Here is a 22932-nt window from a genome sequence, read left to right on the forward strand (position 1 = left end):
TCTGTGAAAATACTAAAAACTACTGAATTTACACTTGAAAGGTATGAATTTTATTTCATATAAATTACAGCTTATAGAGCTGTTTTTGTAACTTTCACTTCAAAGAATAAGTTTTTTAAACTGCCAATTGAAGGCTTATTGCCGGCTGCGTTGAGAAATATGGAAACCCCGGAAGACGGTGGTGGACTGGCTGGTGCACACGGAGGCTCGGCTTTTGCCCCAGGAAATCCCAAGAGACCAAGGGTCCAAGCATCGCCTGCCAGCACACCTCAGTTTGGAAGATGAAGACTTACAAAGAACTCAGGGAAGCCCGCCCCCCGCCCCGCCGCCATTGCTGCTGGCCCTTGCAGAGGAGAACGGGATGTGAGACTTCGTCCAAGCTGGTAGGGCAAGCTTTTCCAGTTCGAATTGGTCCAACAGCGTAGAGCTGGTAGGGAAGACAGAGGGCAGGCACTCTGAACAGGGCAGAACTTGCCTCCTTCACACGCCCATCTCCACCCTGACCCCAAACTGCAAAAGGCCCTCAGTCCCTCTCATCCAATTTAGAAGCTAAAACTCCATATGAATGACGTTTTTGGAGCCACAGGGCTCTGGCAATACAAATGTATTTTCATCATTCAATGTCACGTGACTCCAAGGTTAGTTCATTACCATTACCATAATTATTTCTTACTTTCCAGGTTAAAAATATTAAAAATGTAAAATTTTCTTTTTCTTGATACCTAAGGAGTTCTCTCTACAGTTATCCACATGTTTAAACAAATCCTTTTTGTATGGAAACATATTTAATTCAGAGCGTGAAAGGCTCATTTGGTGTGCACTGCAAGTCTTGTTAGCTGTCTTCACGCCCACAATTAAATCATAAGCTTCCCCAGTGGAAGTGCACTTCCAAGCTCCTATGCTGAGGGTCTCAGAGAGAGAGATTTGCCCAAGGCCATAGAGCTACTTGACTCCAGGCTGGAAATAAAGCCCATTTTCTGACTCTGCTCCTGTGTTCCATCTGCAGCAGTGAGCTGCTGCCACTTCAAGCCGACCAAAAAGTTCATTCTTTTCACGACGGAAATCATGGTCCCAGGTTTCATCTTAAACTCACTTAGCTACTCTTTGCTTAAAAACTCTAAAATGGCACATTTTTGATAATTAAGATGCAGCTCTGGCGTAATACCATTCCCAGAGAAACTGAGTGAGTCAAGCAGCTGCTGTCCTCCTGTGGTCTAACACCAAAGGCAAGGGTAGGAGAATCATAAATGGTATTGTCTTCTCACCTAGGTCCTTTCCCACTGTCGTCTTTCTAACTAGGGAGGGCTCCTAGGGCCTGAGCCCCACGTGATGTCCCTCGACGGCCCCCGGTGGGGGGCAACCAATCACCATTTCCATCAGTTGGGGGAAGGCTGTGGGAGGTAAAGGTGCACCCGTGGCTGTGTCTCTAACAGCTATATGGGGGCAGGAAACGCACCACACTACTGTTACTTTCAAGCTGCCCCCTCCTAGATGTAGGCAGCTAAAACCCAGAGGCAAAGGGGCACTTGGTCACCCTTTGCCACAGCGTCTGAGTCAACCACCCCCAAGCCCCAGCTCACCTCCCCTTTCAGGTTGCCTTTCACAAAAAAGGGGAATTGAACTTTAAGGACAAAGGTCTGTAACTCTGAATTTCTATCCTCCTTCATCATTTCCTTAAGATACTCTGCTGTTTTTAAAAAAGCAACCTTTCCTCTCCTGCATGCAACTCACGGTAATCTTCGCCTCAGAGGCAGTCAGAAAAGCCGACCGCATGTGCCTGTGAACACAGTCACTCTGGAGAAACCAGCAAGATTCATGCTGGACCGAAAAAGGGGCGGAAACGTCAAGGGCTGGTGTCTGGTATGACACTTGAGGTGCCACTGGAGCCCAGGGCTCACTGTCCTGAGGCTGTTCCAGTCCTGCCTGGGCCGGGAGGGACAGCTGACTGAGAGAGCTCTGCGCTCGGGAGAGGACGCTCCTCCAGGCTTCTCCAACATGTGTGCTTTTTAAACAATTAGGATCACACAGTTTGGTACATTTATCTTTATGGTTTGAATGGGATAGAACCATACAGCTCAAAATTCAGAAGGAATCCCAGCCACCCAGTGTCCCCTGCACAGGAACCAATGATTTCAGTTGTAGTGCCTTCAAAAGGCATCTCCTGCATGTAAGAGCAATATCTGTGGCTTGTATCCATATTCCCTCTTTTTTAAACAGGAGCATACTGTATGCACTGGTCTACTCTATGCATTTTCCACTTATCTGCTGTACTTGAAAAACATTCTTTTACTGAACGCTTGTGGTCCTATGAGGTAGGTATCTCAAACTTGCACGTCATCTGGCTCCTGGCTTGTAAGGTGCCCACAAGGTGCCCACAGGGGCGTGATGAGGTATTGTCAGACTCACCAGGCAAGGCCAGAGGAGCCAGGCATCAAGGAGGAGTCTTTACCTGTTGAAATCTGCTTAGTGACTGAGTCACTCATAAGCTACCCCCCAAACCCCAAGCAGCCACCAACTTTCAATTACCGTATGAGCGAAAGCAGGAACCTGCCACCAGACCACAAGCCCGTGAGGCAGGGTCTGTCTGCTGCAGCCTAGCACGGTCCCTGCTAGACGGCAGGCATTCAAATCTTTATTGAATTAATGAAATAAACCTGTGTTAACCAGCGTCAAAATAAAAGTCTATAAGCTGACATTACCGGACAAAACAGGAATGCAGCAGATGTGAGCACGGAGTCAGCAAGCAGGCCCCGCGCCTCAGGCCAGCCCTGCCACATCCCAGGAACCTGAAGCTGAACGCCAGCCGCCCCTGCCCGCCACGTGTCAGCACAGAAGTGAAGACACCTTCACCAGCAAAGGCACTGTTCCAATGAATATTTGCAAAGGGGTGTGACCCAGCAGGTGTAACACACTCTGGCTGTGCCTCTGCTTCCGAGGGCACAGCTCAACATCAAGTACCAGCTTTAGGACACAGAGGCTCAGGGGGTCTCAGTCAGACCCAGTGGCTGCCTGAAGGTGTGCCCTCCGCTGGAGACCACGCGGTGGGCACCCTGCATTTGCGGCAGGAAGGTAGACCCCGAGCCTCTAGGCCGCTCCCAGCACTGCCCGCCCCACACCCTCCCTGCAGCAGAACTGACCCTAGAAAGAGGAGAACATCCGAGAAGCATCGTTTGCTTTCGCCACTCCCTTTCACGAGAGAGGCCCCAAGAACCACCAGGACACTTTTACAAAAGTGTCGTTTCACGTGACATGTGTCTCTTCATTCATGTGAACTCACTCCTCCAAACTACGAAGTAGGAACTTTTTTTTTTTGATGTGGACCATTTTTAAAGTCTTTATTGAATTTGTTACAATATTGTTTCTGTCTTATGTTTTGGTTTTTTTGACCTCGAAGCATGTGGAGCTTAGCTCCCCGACCAGGGATAGAACCCGCACCCCCTGCACTGCAAGGTGAAGCCTTAACCACTGGACCGCCAGGGAAGTCCCCCAAGGAGGAACTTATTCATTGAAAAAATACTTTCATGAGCTGGACTTTATAGCTTCAAAAAGAAAACTATGGTCTCCATTTTATCCCCACTGACCCTGGCATAGAGCAGGCACTCAAAGTACATCTGCTGAGTGGACAGCTAGTAATGAGGTATGGCCGCTGCTCTCACTCACGCAGAGAATATCCATGGAGAGGTTCCAAGAAGCAGGTACGACCTCTCACACTGGGGCACGTAAGTGAACAAAACAGAAAAAATGTCTGCCCCCATGAGACTTACATACTAGTGGGGAGGTTCTGACCACTGTAACAATTTGACCATTACTGTGAAAGCAGTACTTTCCTTCAAAAATCTTCAGGGCTAGACTCTTCCCAGTGATCCTGAGACTCTGTCCTAACCTTGAGGGACCAAGGAGGATGCTAGATGCTAAATCTTCTCATTCCAATCCCCACTGACTGCTCCCTGGCAGCGGCCTGGGGCTGAAGCAACCAGGATTCCTCTGCTCCTTTTCCTACTATAAAATGTGTTTCTCTTGAAGATACCCGAGGGTTATCCAGGGGGCTACTATGTTCTTCCACACACGAACGACCCCTTTTAAGTAAAGGCTGTCTTACAACGCAGGCTTCAAACGACGCACACACGTTACCCAGCCTTCTCACTGCAGGAAGCGACCCGGCCCAGCACCCTGGATCCTGCGGTAGAGGCTCCGCCCCCAGGCGACCCCACCCGGGGCACCACCCCATACCAAGGCCACCATCCCCGGCCTCTCAGGTGAGAGCAATCACAGGAAGAGAAGCACAGGTAGATTCTGATAGAAAATCTTCATCAAAATACGGTGGAAAACGGAAACTGTAAAAGCTCGTCACACAGACGAAGCACGCGCGCAGGATGAAACACGGTGAAGCCAGCAGAGGCGCTGCTCTAGCTCGAGGAAGCCTTTACAGCGCGGACAGTGGAAGAAAACACAGCCAACGGTAAGTCCACAGTGCGATCCCAATCGGGCTGAGACGTACTTGGGTGCAGCACAGAACAAAGCAGCAAGGCCCACCCCGGGCCTGGGACTCCTGCCTAGGCCAAGAGCCCCGGGAGCTGTGTACACCCGGCCCACCTTTGGCCAGTGAAACCAGGCTCTCTGGGCTGGGCCCAGGCACAGGGGATCAGAATCTGCGTTCTAACAAGATTCCCAGTGACCCAGGTGCACACTAAAGTCTCAAAAGCAGTGTCATAAACATCCCAGTAAGCATCTTGCCAGTAACCACTATGGGCTACTTTTTATTGTTTTGCGGTACGCGGGCCTCTCACTGTTGTGGCCTCTCCCGTTGCACAACACAGGCTCCGGACGCGCAGGCTCAGCGGCCATGGCTCATGGGCCCAGCCGCTCCGCGGCATGTGGGATCCTCCCGGACCGGGGCACGAACCCGTGTCCCCTGCATCGGCAGGTGGACTCCCAACCACTGCGCCACCAGGGAAGCCCTGGGCTACTTTTTAGTACTCATTCATTCATTCAACAAGATTTCACTGAATGCCCAATGCGGGCCAGGCCCTGCGCCAGTGATGAGCGTCTTCGTGAGGCTGATGGTTTAGCTTGAGAGCCCAACACTGAGACGCTGAACAGTAATCACATGTGCAAATGTGTAATGACAAACTGAGAAACGTAAACGAAGAAGCGGCATGACACAGGCCCTGGTTTAAACTGTGCGCATGAGAAAAGCAACAAACAGATGGAGAAGGGGCTGCAGCACATCACCCACATGTGGCCCGAAGGAGCTCCCAACAGCCCAGGCACCGGGGGGCAGGACCTCACTGTGTGCACCAGGAGGCTGCTGGGGCAGCCCTGTGGGCTGTGACCTATGGCCTGCTCTTCATCGGGGTGGGTCCTGGAGTCACAATCAACACGACATTCCAACCATAAAAGATCTCAGGAGTGTACATTCATAGGGTAAACGCCAGCACCTCGGGACCATTTCAGGAAGGGGCCAAGGAACATGTGTACACAGCATGCCACGTGGAAAACTGTGGAGAGACCTCCATTTATGGGATGATCAGGTAGCACAGGCTGTCGTCCTAACGAGGCATCTGTCAGAGTGTGGGACCTGCCATGGGACGACCTCCTGGGCTGACACGCTGGGACAGTTTACAATCGGGCCACAGACCTGTGAGTCAGATGGGGCGGAGCCTGGCCCCTTGCTGTGCCCCGTCCACCCACCTCAATTCACAGCAATGGTGGTACAGCTGTCAGCACCTGCACAACTGCTCAGACAAGCACCAATTCCTGCATGAGGCTGCCAGACAGCTGCTGGGGACTGAGAACCCACTGCACTTGTGGTCACCTCTACGAGCCCCACGTGTGCTCCAGACAGGTGGGCACACACTCCTCTGCTCATGAATGCGTGACCGGCACCCGTGGACCCAGTACTGCTAAATGTAGCGGTGGGGCAGGGCTGAGAATGGAGGAGAGATTTAGGAATACGGTCTGTGGTCCCTGCCTGGCAGGGGTTCCCACTGTGGTAGAGGAGGTGTGGTGGGCGCCAAGCTTTGCGTGCATGCTCTACGTGACCCTGAGGTGTCACTGTTCCCATTTTACAGACCGGGAGACTGAGGCCTGGAAGGATTCCATAACAGTGCACGGGTACAAGGCTAGTAAATGAAGGCACTGAGGCTAATACAGGGGAGAATTTAGACAAGACCTAAAGAGCGCCCATGGTGTGGGTGAGAATTCCAAGGGACAGGGACACTCTACGTGGGAAGGGACGGCACCCAGACCAGCTGACAGCGTGGACAAAGGGGGGCCATGGTGGGGTTAGCAGCATGAACCAGAGTCGGGCTGCTCTAGAAGCTGGGGGTAAACATGCAGGGAGACCCTGGTGTTGAGGTGGGGCTGGCGGACTGGAAGGTCCACCTGGGCCAGAGTGTGGAGGCAAATGCCAGGGTGCTCATCTGTCTTTGCCTTCACAGAACTTTCCTGGAACAGAAATCCGCTCAGGCAGAGGACTGGAGCCCCAGCCTGAGTGGGGAGGCAAGGTCACGTTCGGACATGAGCTCAGGGTGCATGGAAAACCGTCAGTGTCCAGGGAGGGCATGGGCTGAGGCGGGACGCTGCCTGGGCCAGTGGTAGCTTATCACACAAAAGGCAGAGTCACTGAGAGCGAAGGCTCTGGACCAGTGTACTAGGTTCAAAGTCCTGACTCACCTTGACTGGCTGGGTGACTCGATAATTTCAACTTCTCCAAGCCTATCTCCTCCTTTGTATAAGAGGGACAAAGCATATTCCTCGTAGGGTTGTTGTGAGAACTGAATACACGTCCATGTGCTGCTCGGAGTGAGATTCCAGCAAACAGCAGCTGGTCACCAGCTCGCACTCGATCCGCTTTGCTCCCGGAGCTTTTGCTCTTCTTGGCCAAGCACGCATGGAGAAGTTTTGCACTGAGCTAGACCTTCCACACGCATTCCCAGGGCTGTACTGAGCCCTTCTCAAAGAGTCAGACTTGCCAGCATCATAAAGTGAGGCCTTTTGCCGGTGTGGGTTTATAAATGACAGAGCAGGAAGCTCGCGGGCCCCCAACAGCAGCGTTCCCTCCTTCAGCTGAGCCACCTTCCTGATTTCTGAATGCGAGTCGCGGCTTCCATAGGCCCTGTCCCTTCCGCCACTGGCAGGCAGCTGTTGTTCAGGGCATTTTTCACAACGAAACCACCTTTTTATAACTCTGTGAGAGAAAAGCTGTGCTCAGGAGTGTGGCCCTAACCCCGATCTCTGCATGGGGACTCAGCGCTAAGCTGAGCAGGCGCTGCCCACCCCAGCCTTGCAATCCAAGGGGCCTCCACTAAGTCACATGGCCAGTGCGCTAGGGACCTGGGAGGTCACCGCTGACACTGACCACAGTTGCAAAGAGCCTCTGCAGTGCTACAGAGGAAAAGGCTCTCCTTGTACCCTCCCCATCTCCCTCCAGTCAGACTGTACACAGGCCAGAGCTCATGGGGCTGCCGAGGAGAGGGGATTTCACAGGATGCAGGAGGGATATTTAAGAAGCAGCGCAGCCCTGAGCTGGTGTCCAGGAGGTGCTGGGGAGGAAGGTGGAGAGACACGCGCTGTGACTTCAGAGCACGTCTGGACCAGGTAGGTGTTGTCTGTCCTCCATGAGGTGGAACCAGGGGATAATAACTAGATGGGAAGCAGGACGGCACAGCAAGTGAGGGTTTAAGATCTGATTCTGCCACTTGGCTGGGGCCTTGGCTGGGCGAGCTAACAGCCTGGTCAAGACCCCAGGTCCTCCCCTCTACAGCCCATGTATAAGGTGTCATGAGCGTCAAGGAAAACATCTGTGATGAGCACCCGGCAGAAGGGCCGGCAGGAAGCTGGTACACAGCCGATGCTCCGAGAAGGGAAGCTGCAACCATGAGACGCCACGGAAACTGACGAGAGGTCACACCTGCCTGGACTCTCCTCCAGGTGAGGTGACCTGGGTGGCAACTGCTCCCACCAGTCTGGACCTAGCTCCTGGGGCAGGGAGGGAGCCCAGAGACTGTGCGTTCCCCAGAACCTCAGTCCAGGAAGGACTGCAGGGCAACCCCGATAGCACATGCTTGCTCACTCTCAAGGGCTGGTCCCTGCGGATCCTCGGCCTGGCGGTGACCAGAGTCTGTGACCCACCACCGGGTGGGCTGAGCGGAGGCACCACTGACCAGCAGTGCGGTCGCATTCCTGGGAAACTGCTCCCAGTTCGGGGCGGCGGTGCACAGGACCGGTGACTCCGAGCTCGAGACGAGCAGGGACAAAGCTGCTCCAGGGCAGCTCCTCTCCAGAGAACCCGACACACTGCTGCCCACAAGAGCGTCCAGACGTACGGGCTTCTGCATCCCCTTCCAGGCCAAAGGAGCACATCCTTGTGCAATGCGGGTGCCCCGCGCGTCCTGCACCTGTAGCTGCTACCAGGAGCCAGGGGCCACCTCCTCCTCTGTGTGAAGGACCTTCGTGCAGGCAGAGTAGTTTGCCCCACAGCAGCAGCCCATCATTATTCCAGGCCAGCGAGGGAAGTAAGGGCAGGGCTTGTGGGTGGGGAAGCAGTCGCTCAGGCCCCCAAGCGTGGAAAACAGGACGCGAACATTCCTTTAGTCTCCCAGTTCCTCTAGCATAGCTGACCATGGAAAGACAGCCACTTAATGGTCCTCACAGTTCTTTTCCACAGCCCTTAACCAGGGACCCCAGGGTCCTTCCACGGCAACACGCACCCCCAAAGGAGGCCGTCGGGGGCGCTTTCTGCCCCTGTGCATCAGTGCCCCACGTCCTGTCTCGGAAGCAAAGGCACAGAGAGATCTGCTCTGTAGACTGACGGACATACAATCCAGCTTTCGACAGGCACACTCACGCCGTGAAACGGAAAATAAACATGCCGGATCACTAGGCAGGACTTTGAGGGAGAGCGAAGTAATTCCCGAAGGCAAAGGGTGCAGCTCACCAACATCCTCAGGTGTGCGAGTGGTGAGCTGCAGGGCGACACAGGGACACCCCTAGGTGAAGGCCACGTGAAGCTCCTGGCTCCACAGCCCGCCACGGTCAAGGCCGCCGTGGGGGTCTTCGTTCCGCGTGGGAAACTCAGACAGTTTTCAAAAGGACAACTGTGCACCGTCACCAAAGAGACTGTGGCAGAGGTAGAGAACAAGCGTACGGACACCAAGGGGGGAAGTGGCGGGGGGGGCGGTGGTGGGCTGAACTGGGAGATTGGGATTGACATGTACACACTGATGGGTATGAAACAGATGACTAATAAGAACCTGCTGTATAAAAAATAAATAAAATTCAAAAATAGAAAGAGACCGTGGCACGAGCTATCCTGGACCCGTCAAGCAGCACCAGGCCCGTCCTTGTTCATGTCGTGTCTCAGTTTCTCCCTGAGCACCTGGCCCACCAGAAGGGCCCACGCAAGGTAGTACGGGGTAAAGCAGGGCAGAGGAAGGCAGGACAGCAGCAACTCAAACTGCAGAATTAAATGAAAGACCGGGTCGGGGTTTGGGGGGGCTTCCCTGGCAGGCCAGTGGGTAGGACTCCACGCTCCCGATGCAGGGGGCCCGGGTTCCATCCCTGGTCGGGGAACTAGATCCCACGTGCGTGCCGCATCTCAGAGCCTGCGTGCCACAACTGAGAGTCTGCGTGCTGCATCTCAGAGCCTGCGTGCCACAACTGACAGTCTGCGTGTCGCATCTCAGAGCCTGCGTGCCACAACTGACAGTCTGCATGCTGCATCTCAGAGTCTGCGTGCTGCAACTAAAGATCCCGCGCGCTGCAACTAAGACCTGGCAGAACCCAAATAAATAAATACATAAATAGTTTTTTAAATAAATAAAGGAAGGACTAGGAAGGCCCTTCAATTCTGTAAGACAAATTCCTCATTTGTTTGGATTCAGTAATCAACAACCTATTAATAAGCTGTGGCTCAAGGCCTTCGGGAACTCCTTAACCCTCAGAACCCTACAACAGCTGCTCCACCCAAATCCACCCAAGTCCAGGGTCGGAGCCCGCACACCTGACGCTCCAGAAGAGCCACAGTGGGCTGTGCGCTAGCCTGACCAGGGCCTCCGCCAGCCGGCCCCCAGCAGCACCGAGAACGGCTAGTGAAACTCACAAGCACGCTGAAGGGGAGCTCACAGGAGGCTTTGGCTGCCTGGACCTCCAGCAACACAGACGGATGCATAAGAATACTTTTTTTTTTAGCATCTTTATTGGAGTATAATTGCTTTACAATGGTGTGTTAGTTTCTGCTGTATAACAAAGTGAATCAGTTATACATAGACATATGTTCCCATATCCCCTCCCTCTTGCGTCTCCCTCCCTCCCACCCTCCCTATCCCACCCTTCTAGGTGGTCATAAAGCACCGAGCTGATCTCCCTGTGCTATGCGGCTGCTTCCCACTAGCTATCTATTTTACGTTTGGTAGTGTATATATGTCCATGCCACTCTCTCACTCCGTCCCAGCTTACCCTTCCCCCTCCCCGTGTCCTCAAGTCCATTCTCTACGTCTGCGTCTTTATTCCTGTCCTGCCCCTAGGTTCTTCAGAACCATTTTTTCTTAGATTCCATATATATGTGTTAGCATACGGTATTTGTTTTTCTCTTTCTGACTTACTTCACTCTGTATGTCTCTAGGTCCATCCACCTCAATACAAATAACTTAATTTCGTTTCTTTTTATGGCTGAGTAAAATTCCATTGTATGTATGTGCCACATCTTCTGCACAAAGGAATACTTTGAATCCATAAAAAACAGATCTCTGGATGCACACAACACGGATGGACCCTGCGGACACAGACTGCATTGTGACATCGCGCCTGACGACCAGCAGGCTCATCTCTGGTGACAGAGACCCTGCTGGCGGTTACACTGGGGATGGGGGCTGACTATACAGCGCACGAAGGCACTTCCTGAAAGCCGAAATGTCCCACACTGTGTGCACAGTGCTCACCGGGTGTGCAAACATGTAAAATTTCATCAAGCCACACGCCTGAGGTTAGTGTACTTCACTGTCACACACACCGCACTCCACACAGGAGAGATTCCCTGGTGTGAGGCGGCGCTGGAACAGTTTCCTGAAAAGGCAGCTGTTTCAGCCTTGAGGCATGGCAGAGCTTCCTGCATAAGTGTAGGAGACGATCGGGTTGCAGACGGTCAGCCCGTGGACCTGGGGAGGGTGACAAGCCCGTGGACCTGGGGAGGGTGACAAGCCCGTGGACCTGGGGAGGGTGACAAGCCCGTGGACCTGGGGAGAGTGACAAGCTAAGAACTTAACAGGGATGGGCCATGCAGGAGGCTCTGGGTGCTTTCCACACTCCTTAAGTGGCAAAAGCTTTTTTTTTACTTCCCTCAAGTAAAAAGCTACACATATACCCCAAAATACAGAGCGCATGCTCTGGCTGGGGATGGTGAGAGGAGCCCACCCGCTTGGTCTCCTCTGCCAGCAAGCATCTTTGCAGAGCCCCAGAGGAACACAGTCTTGGCGAGTCGGAGAGACGGATGGTGGGGTGCGGGACACATGTCCCTGGCCCCCAGGAACCTGGGAAGCACTGAACTTAGGGGACAGGGAAAGGAGGCATCGAAGGTAACTGCTGTCCCAGCTGTAACAGTGAGAGCCCTGTCCTGCTACCCCTATCCTATGCGTAACACAGGGCTGCCCAGGCAGCTCTGGCAGAGGAAGCAGGTAGGGCCAATGGGGTTTACAGGGAAGAGGGGTGGGCAGCACTCGTGGAGATGCACAGGAGCTGGTTCTGACGACATGCCCCGAGCTGGGCCCCTGCAGCTCTCAGCCTACAATTTAGCACTAAGGAAATAAGGAGACACTAACAACAGCAGCCGTGTCCACGTGGACTTTTAAATCAGCTTCCTTTGAACTTCCAAATTTTCTCTTCTTTGTTCAGCTCATCTGCTACCCCGTTCTCTCCCTTTCCCTCCGGGGCACTAGCAGGCAGATGACAAGGCCCCTGACCCCTCTCAGAGATGCCCTGGGAATAAGTCAATTGGTGAATCCAGCTTTGGTCACCTGCCCCAAAAAGCAGTTCTTTTTGAAAGTACCCTGACAGACCACTTCTGAACTAGCAGCTATCAGGAAAATCATCTGATTTCAACTCAACTAACATTTATTGGGTACCTACTGCATGCAAAGCACTGCTTGTCACATTTTAGCCGCCGAATGTTTTCCCTGGAGCGTGCTACTGAGAAAGGCAGCACAGGGAGAGAGCTAGAGTCCCCAGATGCGTACAAGTGGGGACCAGAGCCCAGCTGCTTCTGGAAGCAAGGAGGGGAGAAGATGCTCTGACTCATCTCAAAGCAACCCGTGGGGGCACCGCTGTTGCTGACGCCAGAGAAGATAAGAGCAGCTCCTGGATGCCCGAGCACCGACTGCTCTTGCTATGTGGGCAAGACAGCCAGGATGCACCGGAAACCTCTGGTCTCAGGATGTGAAACTGTGGATTTGGTGATACTTCGGATATCAGAATGAAGGACCCCCGCATCCACCCACTCCGATATGCCCATCAGTGACTGATCCTTCATTGGATCATACGTTTTTAAGGTGAGGATACTGGCTGTCTTGGTTACCTTTGTACCGCAGCACGAACCCCACACCTGTCACACTGTAGTTGCTCAGTAAATGAATACATCAATGGATGACAGGCTTTTAAGAATGACTACTGAACACTGGACTTCCCTCAAGGCCACACGGCTAGAAACTGCTCCCGGATGGAAGAAAAGTAGAGCTTCCTCCCCACAAAGCACTAGGCCTAACCCTTCCAAACTCCAGATCCAGACAGCCCGAGAGGGACTGCCTCATTCTACACGGGGTGAGCTGTGAACACTTGCGTCAGTATCCGGACCTGGACTTGAGGGCTTGTCAGAGGGAGAGGGGCAGCAGTCCTCCTCCAACAGGGCCACAGACCGCTCATGGTAAAGAGCATGGGGTCTGGAGCCGAACTGCCTGAGCCCCCTGACCTGGGCCAGGTTAGTGGCGCCACCTTGACGTTTCAGTGTTCTCTCGTGTAAGGGAGGTTATAACAGAACCCATCCGGCAAGGCTGTGATGGGGACTAATGAATTATTATTTGTAATGTATTTAGAATATATATGTATGTGGTTAACCAAATACTAAGAAATACTTTGAATGCAACCTATACACAGAGGGCAGCACCCAGCCTGGACCATCTCTCTACCCCTCGTGTGTTCAGGGCAGCCTCAGAGGAGGGCTACCAGGTGTGTGTTGGGGCTAGAAAGGGGCACAGCACCTCACACTGCTCCCCAGGTTCACAGCTGAGGAGAAATCTGCCGAGAGGAAGTAGGGAGCCTATAAACATGGAAACAGCTAGTTGACCAAATGCAACCCCCAGAGCCCTGAGGCCCCTTTCACAGACGCCTCTGCCATCGTCATTCCAAGCTCCTTCCTTGCTTGTCTCTAAAAGTCCAGGAGGCCCCTTCATGGGAAAGGGGCAGGATGCCTCTCTATTTTTGCCGATTCAGGATGTGATTCACAAACATTAGAGCTTCTGACACCTAGAAGCAATCTTGAATGGTTGCATCTCCCAGGCCCTGACACTCCTTTCCTTCCCTAAAATTGGAAGAGCCCTCTATCTGAAATGTCATGGGTCCTAGGAAAGGGCTTGAACCCCTGCTAACTGGGGTGCCCCTAGGAACGCCCATAGGGCTTTCTGCTGCTCACGGGTCACAGACCCACAGGAGGTGGGCCGCAACACCATCCATGCCCACCAGACTGACACTCCCCACCTGGGTCCCTGATGAGAGTGTCCTCTAGATGCAACTCCCCAAATCAAGTTACCGAACCTGTTTAAACACAGACATGCACGGATACAACAAAACTGGAATCTTAAAAGGGTGTGGCCAAACACAGAGGTGAGTCAAACTGTCAGGCGGTTCTCAACTGGCCCACAGGAGGCAAGTGCCCAGCCACCCCATGGGGAGGGCCTGGCCCAGGCTCCAGCCCCCAGGTGGAAGGGCATGGCCAGGCAGCCGACAACCTCGGCAGAGACAAGATCTGGGACCACAGGGAACACTGTCACCTAGCACCATCTGCACTGACTGGAAAATCTCCTGGGACGAGCAGCTCCATCACTCAGTAGAAAATAAGAACACTAATCAAAAAAAAGAAGGGTGGAAGGAGACAGGCAGCTAAAAATAGACATAAAGTAGCTAACAAATATAAGAATTTTCTATTCACTAATAACCCAAGAAAACAAATTAAATGGGGTGGTGTTTCACTTATCTAAATGGGATAGAATAAGAAAATACCCAGGACTGGAGGGAGGGAGAGGGCTAGACATGCAACAAGGTACACATGTATAGAAGAGACTTTCTGGAAGGAAATTCAGCAATACGTACTCAAAGCCTTAAACATGTGCAGACTTTTCACTTAGTAATTTCACTTCTAGGAATCTGTCCTAAAGACATAATAAAAGTTCTGCATTGAATTAAGGGAATCAGTATTCTTTGTATACTTTTTATGATATACGTTCTATATGTACTCTTTATATAAAGATTTAAATGCAAAGTTGTTATTCACAGCATTGTTTATTCTAGGACAAAACTGGAAATAACCCAATAGGATATTAGTTAGATTAATTATGGTTTACACATAAGATGGAATACTACGTGGTCATTTCAAAAATATGTTTTCTAAAATTATTAATGACATGAGAAAACACTTCACTGTTAAGTTCAAGGCGGAAACTTGAAGGCTACAGAATAATATACCTATAAAATATGCCTCTGATTCTGTAAAACAAAGACATCTGCATGTATACATGCATAATAAAGGGTCAGAAGGACACGCGACCACACTTTGGATGTGAGAATTACCCCCTTGTGCCTGTTATGGTTTCTACATTTTCTACAATGATAATGTATTTGTTTAGAATGCAGAAAAGTCTCCAACATTACCTAAACCAAGCAGCCAAAACTGGATTAAAACCTTTAGAGGTGTTACTCTCCCCTCACACAATGAACACAACAAGCCATGGGGGTGTAAACACAGTCCTGGGTTCCTGTCACCAGCACCGTGACAAAGGCCGTAAGATGAGAGAAACACGGGGAAGGGGTCAGAGGATGCATAAGGCTTGGCCTGGTGAAGACATCAGATGGGCCTTGTAGGAGAGGGTGGTCAGGATAGGGCAGATTCTTCGAGAAAACATTTCAGGTGGGGGGAAAGCCACATAAACGGGACCCAGAGGCTGAAGAGAACACGGATGAGGCCTGAGGGGTAAGGAAACCGGGACAACACGGGCCTCATTTAACACAGGGGCCTCCAGCCAGAGGGTGAGGGCTCAGTGAACAGCAGCTTGCGGACATGGGTAGCTGTGCTCCTCTAGGCTTTTCAGGCCTGTGGCTCGCAATGGCCCCGGGGGGCCTTCTGCCTTCTCCTCAAACAAGTCATCCCCAATTACTCTGCCCCTGCAGACCCCTCCCCCAGCACTGGCCTTCCTGCTGCCCCTCTGATGGGCCAAGACTTGCTCCCCTCGGCCTGAAACATGCTCCCGCAGACAGCTGCACAGCCCCTCCCCACTGCAGGTCTTACAGGGAGAGAGGAAAAAGAGTGAGTGTGAAATGGCGGCCCCATGAACCAGAACTGGGGAGTCAGAAGTGCGTGCACCTAGAGGGGTGGGATAGGGAAGGTGGGAGGGAGACACAGAGGGAGGGGATATGGGGATATATGCATACATACAGCTGATTCACTTTGTTATAAGGCAGAAACTAACACACCATTGTAAAGCAATTATACTCCAAAGTGCAGAGAAATGCAGCTGGTGGGGAGAGAAATAGATGCATCACAGGTATTAAAACAGAAATGCTGGGGGAGAGCCAGGGGCTATACGATGGGGAAGACCCACCAGGTCAAGATAATGTCTCTGCCTCCGACGCTTTGGGAACTGACCAGCTGTGGCAGATGGCTAATGCCAAAAATTCTGAGAGGATCAGATTTTCAGACCTGATACCCTGAAATGCCACAGAATCCTGACCTGCAGGGCTTAACTCTTACAATTGTGGGTGCTCTGCGGTTTAAAAGTACTTCACACTCATTACCTCATTTGATCCTGGGGGGCTAGTGGAATAGGTACAATGACCATTTTACAGATGAAATAACTAAGGCTCAGAACAGTTAAATAACTTGCCTGAAAACTCCAAAGGGTAGGTGGCAGAACCGGCCGGACTCAGCTCCCGGGCACCACTTCCTCCACATACAAACCCAGGTGTTACGGTGCTACCTTTAGATGGTGGAAAGACATCACTGTCGTAACGTCTGGCCTCCCATATTTTGACATCAGCAGCTGGACTAACGCTCCCTGCACAGATGGACTCCATGCGTGCAAGTATTCACTACCAAGTGGGTGGGTGGGAGGGCGTGTACAGACGCACGAGCCGCGTGGACCCTCTGGACAAACAGTAAGGCAAGCCCCCTCTTCCAAAAGGGCGGGGGTCAGTCATGGTGCTGTGTGTATAACCAGCCAGCCCGGCAGGGCCCAGGCTGGTGTGGCCTGCCAGGGGTGCTCCCAAATTCAACCAAAACTCTCGCTCTGCCACTCACCCCCGGTGGAGCATTCAATGCATCTGCACTTGAACCCAGGCTTGGGCCATGGGGCAGTGCCCCTTCTTCACTGGGCAGTCAAGAAGGTGGGGCAGCCTGAGGCAATCCGCTGGGCCACCCGAACGCCCACAGCCCCCGGTTCCCCAGGAGAGGCAAAGGCAGATGCCTACTCTCCAGTCCCCAGGGGTCCTCACAGTGTCCACAGTGCAGAACTGCAAGATAAGGCCTGGTGAGGGCATTTCCTCCAGGGCTGTCCCTCTGGACGGACCCTCTGGAGTTGAATCTGGTCAGGCAGCTGCAAGCCGCCCGTGGCTACTGAGCACAGGGGATGTGGCCAGTGAGACTCAGGAACAGCATGTGATGTTAATCACTTAGAACCAAACTGCCACTGTGAAAGGGCAGCAGGAGGTACCCTTGCGTTCGAAGTGGTCTGTGTTGTGACCGTGCTGGGTCTCAGGAATGAGCACACGACAAAAGTGTGTGACCCAAAAACACCCCGTGAACAAGTCTGATGAGGTCCTGAATGCGACACTGTGATACAAGATGTTACCTTTGGGGAAGTCTCTGTATTCTTTTCCACAACTGCCTGTTAATCTGTGATGATCTCAAAATAAACAGTTAAAACGAAACACCACACGGGCTCAGTGGCTACTGCAGGCGACAATGAGCTCCACAAAGCCACCTTCCCACTGAGTTGAAGAAACGTCAATTATTTGGGGCTCCCACTCACGCCTGTCAGTTCTTCTCCCCCACGCAACTCACAGCGGGCACTTCTGATTCCGGGGTGTGGGCACTCTGGGGCTAAAAGCGGGGAGGAGTGCAGGGCAAGGGTCCCGGAATTAGCACACGGGGTAGTTAGAGATGAGGGGTTCCTAAAAAGACTGTCCAACAAGATGGTGATGAAATGCCGCAACTCACTGCAGTGGGGTTCCCGCACAGAATCCCCCATCCTCGGAGGAAGCCCTGGAACTCCTACGCCAAAGCACCCCCCTTGCCCGGTAGGGGCAACCCAGGCAGGGGGCCGCCGGGTTCGTCTTCCCAGAGACCGGACCGGGTCACACACGCCCCGCGACCCAAGCGTGCGCAGAGTTGGAGGTCAGAGCCCACCCTCGGGTCCGGCCCCCTCCCACCAACCACTCAGTTGCCTCTGCCTTGCTTGACCGAGGCGGGGGGCGCGCAGAGAACGGGCGAGAGCCGGATCCCAGGCAGCGGTAAGCTGAGCCCCCTCCCTCCAGGACCCTGAACAACTGCAACTCCTCCTCCGCCGCGGGGTCCACCACTGAGACCCTCGCAGACAAAAGCGTCTGCCGCGAAGTAGCCGCCCCCGCAAAGGGCAGAAGCGCCAGATCCTATCAGCCAATTACCCAAACGCGCACAGCAACCCGCAAGTTCGGGCACGCTGGGGCCGGGGCGCGGGCAGCGGGAGGGGCCGCCGGCCCGGCGCGCCCGGGCAATCTGGGCCTGGGGCGCGCCGGGAGGCTGAGGGACTGGTACAGAGGGCCGGGCCGGGAGCTGGGGGTCCGGTCCGGGGATCGGGGATCGGGGACCGGCTGCCCGTCTCCCCTCACCGATTCCGAGACTCCTCCGCAATGAAGGAGGCGGCGCGGCCAGGGCCCTCCCCTGGCCCGGGCCCCCGAGGCCCCTCCACGGCCCCGAATCCGAGCAGCCCCTGGGTCGCCCCGGAAATGTCGCCCCTCCACCGTGCGGCGCGCCGGGTCGCCGCCAGCTTGTGGAACAAAAGAGCCGCTCTCGCGAAGGGTCAGGCGGCCGCGCGGCCCTCCGAGCGCCGGGGCTCCAGCTGAACCCTATCGGGCTGCCGGGCTTTGTGCGCGCGCAGGGGCGGGAAGGATTGCGGGACCCCTGCACATCCCACGGACGGCGCCGCGTTCCAAAGTTGGCGCCGGCCCGTCTCGCACCTCCCAGTCCCCTTCGGGGTGCCCATTCATTCGCGGGGGTGGGGGGCGCAGACCGCCGGCCCCCGGCTCACCTTGCTCTTGACTTCCACCGCGCTGCAGTCGTAGAAGCGCAGGGTCTGAGACTTGTGGAAACTCCGGTTCATGGTTCCGGCCCCGCTTAGCCTCGTCTTCGCCCTCGCTCCTCGCTACGGGGGCTGCAGAAGGACCCTGGGTGCAATACCCACCGCCGCGGCCCCGACCCCGGCCCGCGCTCGCTCGGCCGCGGGGCAGCTCGAGTGCAGCGGCCCGAGCTGGGCTGGCCGCGCGCCTTGGGCACTCCAGGGGCCGCGCGCGGGAGGAGCAGGGGAAGCCGGCGCGCGCCGCCCCGAGGACCCGCCCCCCGAGCCCCTAGAACCTACGTCCCGCCCGGAGCCCAGAGTATCCGCCACCAATCCCCGCCCCGCGCCCAGAGCATCCGCCGCCAATCCCCGCCCCGTACCCAGAGAACCCGGCCCCACGCCCCGCCCCGCGCGCCGACGACCTGCCCCGCGTCGCCAGCACTCGTACCCCGAGGACACGCCCGGAGCTCGGAGGGCACGCCCTCACGAGCCCCAAGGGCCCACGTCCTGCTCCGCGCCCCGTGGATCAGTCGCCTGTCCCCGCCCCGCGTCCCGAGGACCTGTTCCCCGAGGACACGCCCCACGCCGAGAAAACCGGCTCACGTTCCCGAGGACCCGCCCCACGAGCCTCAAGGCCCAGACTCGCGCCCTGAGGATCCACCTCCCGAGTCTGGAGGACACGCCCCCTGCCCCCGAGGACTCACCCAACGCCCCGCCCAGGGCTCGCCGACCCGGCCCCCCGAACCCGCCGTCAATCCCCGCCCTGTGCCCCGAAGACCCTCCCCCAGCCCCGCCCCTCGGGCCCGCCCCCAAAGACGCCGCGACCGGGTAGGTGCGCGCGCTCCAGTCCGCAAAATCAAGAGCGGGGAAGAGACGCCGCGCTGACCCACGCGGGGCGCCTCACTCCCACCTCGGCGCCCACGCTTTTTCTCCCTTGCTTGCTCCCGCCAAGATTTTGTTTGCCTCCACCCGTCGGCCAGGGAAGGGGGCTGATCTGGGGTGATCTTTAACGTTGTCTTGGATAATAGGGGAATCATCGGAGGCGTGACGCCCTTGGGTCCACGTGTCCGTAGGAGCTGCCAGGTGGTAGATGGTCTGGGCGAAGGTTCTGCCGGAGGCAAACTCCTAAGGCATAGTCTAGCATAGGCCGAAGTAAAGGGATAGGGAATGGTCAGAAGCATCGTATAGGCCTGTCTGATGAGAAGGAAGACTTCTGCCAAGGCTGGTAGAAAAAAGAACATGTTAGGAGAAAGAGGTCATCAGTTGTTAGCAATGACATGAGTACTTATTATCTAGAGAGATGGGGAAGCGGGGCTGCCAAAACCAACATCCTCGCTCTTGAGGAATTTGTAATGAAGTTAAGAACACAGGACAAATAGGTGTTTCAAAATTATTATAAAGTATACTATACGAGTTTACAATCCAATTTTAGTTTATTATATAATTTTTCTTAGTGTAAATTCATAGGAGGAAAAGGAAGAGGAAATACAAACATGCTAATTTAATTATTATACATACAGAAGGGTGTGTTAGTTAAATCTATGGTTTTATATGTAATCAAGGACTTCCCTGGTAGCGCAGTGGTTAAGAATTCGCCTGCCAATGCAGGGGACACCGGTTCCATCCCTGGTCCGGTAAGATCCCACATGCCGCGGAGCAACTAAGCCCATGCCCCACAACTACTGAGCCTGCGCTCTAGAGCCCGTGAGCCACAACTACTGAGCCCGCGTGCCACGACTACTGAAGCCTGTGCGCCTAGAGCCAGTGCTCCACGACAAGAGAAGCCACGGCAATGAGAAGCCTACGCACCGCAACGAAGAGTAGCCCCGGCTCGCCGCAACTAGAGAAAGCCCACGTGCAGCAACGAAGACCCAACGCAGCCAAAAATAAATAAATAAAAAATAAATTTCTAAAAAAAAAATTAAACTACGTTAAAAAAATAAATGTAATCAAGAACAAATTTAGAAAACAATATAACCCCTCAAATTTTCAGAACATTTTATGTATATATACATATATATATATAGAGAGAGAGAGAGAGAGGGGTGTGAAACGAATGCAAACACGTTGTGAAATACTTATTAAATTCTATAGACAGAAAAAATAACACAGTAAATAGGAACTGTGAGTATATATATATATATATATATACATCTGTCATGTCTATAAATGTGAGTGAGATAAAATTCACCTATTTTAAGACTTTCAGATTTGTTCACTAAGTAATACCCAGTCAAAAACAGCAAACAAGAGGGGCCCTCCCTGACGGTCCAGTGACTCAGACTCCACGCTCCCAATGCAGGGGGCCCATGTTTGATCCCTGGTCAGGGCACTGGATCCCGCACGCCGCAACGAAGATCCCCAAGGGGCAACGAAGATCCCCGCGTGCAGCAACTAAGACCCGACGCAGCCAAATAAATATTTTTTTAAAAAACGGTAAACAAGAGACATAACTACAACAAAGTGACATAGAAAGGATGAAATTTAAAATATCAGTAAAAGGGAGAAAATGGGGGTTCTTAATTTAAGATTATGTTGCTTTAGGGACAAAGGCATTACCTCATTTAATGAAAATGAGCCTTCAGATACCACAGACGACAGTTTTTTTTTTAAGGAAAACAAGTCATGTGGGCAAAATTTTTCTTTAGGAATAGTTATTCCTTACTCCTGTTATATTAAGCTTACTCAGTCATTGTACAGACTTTAGACATCTCTTACATGATATTTAAATAAAAGGCTCTATATTTTGGACACACACACAAAAGGAAATGATCCTTCATAATGAAAAATGGTATGCCAACATGAAGGTCTAATATATATGAACACTGCACGGCTCAGCATTCATAAAATAAAATGGCAGGAAATAGAATGAGAAGTTACCTAATGTACCTTTGTTAAAATGCACAGTAATAGGTAAAGAATAGTAAACTTAGTCATTGAACTTATATAACTATTGAATTCTGCCTAAAGACAGACAATGGTCCTTTTGCAGTTTTCATAGAACATCCACAAAATAACTGTGTATCAGGACATATGTTAGGACAGGGCCACACGCTACGGCCCATGTGCCAAATCTGCTCTGCTGCTTGATTTTGTAAATAAGGTTTGATTGGAACACAGGGATGCTCGTTCTTTCATGTCTGTGGCTGGCTTTGTGCTCCAGGTGCAAAGCTGAATAGCTGAGAGGGAGATTGCATGGGTCACAAACTCAAAAACTCTTGCAGTCTTGCCCATTATACAAAAAGTTTGCTGATCCCTAAATTAGTTTGTAAACACTAATAATTCCAAAGTATAAAAAGAGTATTAATATATATGTATCAATATATAGATAGATATTGATATGTATATGTGGTCACAATGTTTTAAAAATAGGAATGAAAGAAAAAATTAGAAAATAAACACCACAACAAAAATCCTTACTGTCTGGAAGCTAATTTTATGAACTCAAACTGTTATGAAAATACACACACCTTGAATAAATGAGTAAATAAAAATCAGATTAAAATATCTAAAGTAATAATGAAAAACCATAGATCGGAGTGTATATGATATAGTTCAAGTAGTGCTCAGAGGAAAATGTTATAGTAAGTAATTATACTAATAAATAAGTGAGAATGAAAATAAATGAATAAAAGATCAAATGTAAAAATTTAAAACAATAACAATAAAATAAAATTGTAGGATGGGAAGTAGAAAGATTGAATTAGGAAAAGAATAATAGAATCAATAAATAAATGCAGGAGGTGGCTTTTTGAAAAAAACAAATAAATATTAGGTAACCTAACCAATTAAAACATTATTATCAAATATACCATAAATGACTATAATTTATAAGTTATGTAATTATAAATGTACCATAAGTTCATTGTAAAAGAAATATGGAGAATACAAACACATAATAGAAAGAAGTTAAAATCACCCATAATCAAACTGCTCAGCAATCAACTGTATTTATTACCTTTTTGGTATATTTTACCTGTATTTCATTTTTCTGCATTTATGTTTATATATTTCACAAAATTTTGATCATGCTGTTTAACCAGCTTCACAACCTGCTTTTTTTTTAACCTCATGTTATATAAAAAACATTTTCATTAAATGTTCTTAGAAAATATAGTTTTTAATAACTGCAAATATGAATACAGGTATAATTTTTAATCATTCCATTATTGAATATTTAGAATGCTTCCAATGTTTAGGTTTTATATAATGCTGTGTTTATTGAATTCTCTTATTTCTGATTTCATTAGAATCAACTCCTAAAAATGGAATTACTAGGCCATAAAGCACACCTATCCCTAAACCCTTCAATATAGATTGACAAACTGCAATACACACAATTTAATTTTCATTTCCTTTTACT

At 51.8% G+C, this 22932-nt stretch overlaps 1 protein-coding gene across 1 annotated transcript in view; it reads right to left on the reverse strand.

Moving 5' to 3' along the window:
• PARD6G (par-6 family cell polarity regulator gamma) overlaps positions 1–18764 on the reverse strand; it is a 105793-nt gene extending 87029 nt beyond the window's left edge. The window contains exon 1 of the mRNA XM_082668008.1: positions 18543–18764. Coding sequence (XP_082524134.1) covers positions 18543–18614 — 72 coding nt within the window. The 5' untranslated portion in view covers positions 18615–18764. The remainder of the gene's footprint in view (positions 1–18542) is intronic.
• Between the last annotated feature and the right edge of the window lie 4168 nt (positions 18765–22932).

Source organism: Grampus griseus (genome assembly GCF_964374135.1).
Source record: "Grampus griseus genome assembly, chromosome: 12".
Classification (NCBI taxonomy): Eukaryota; Metazoa; Chordata; class Mammalia; order Artiodactyla; family Delphinidae; genus Grampus; species Grampus griseus.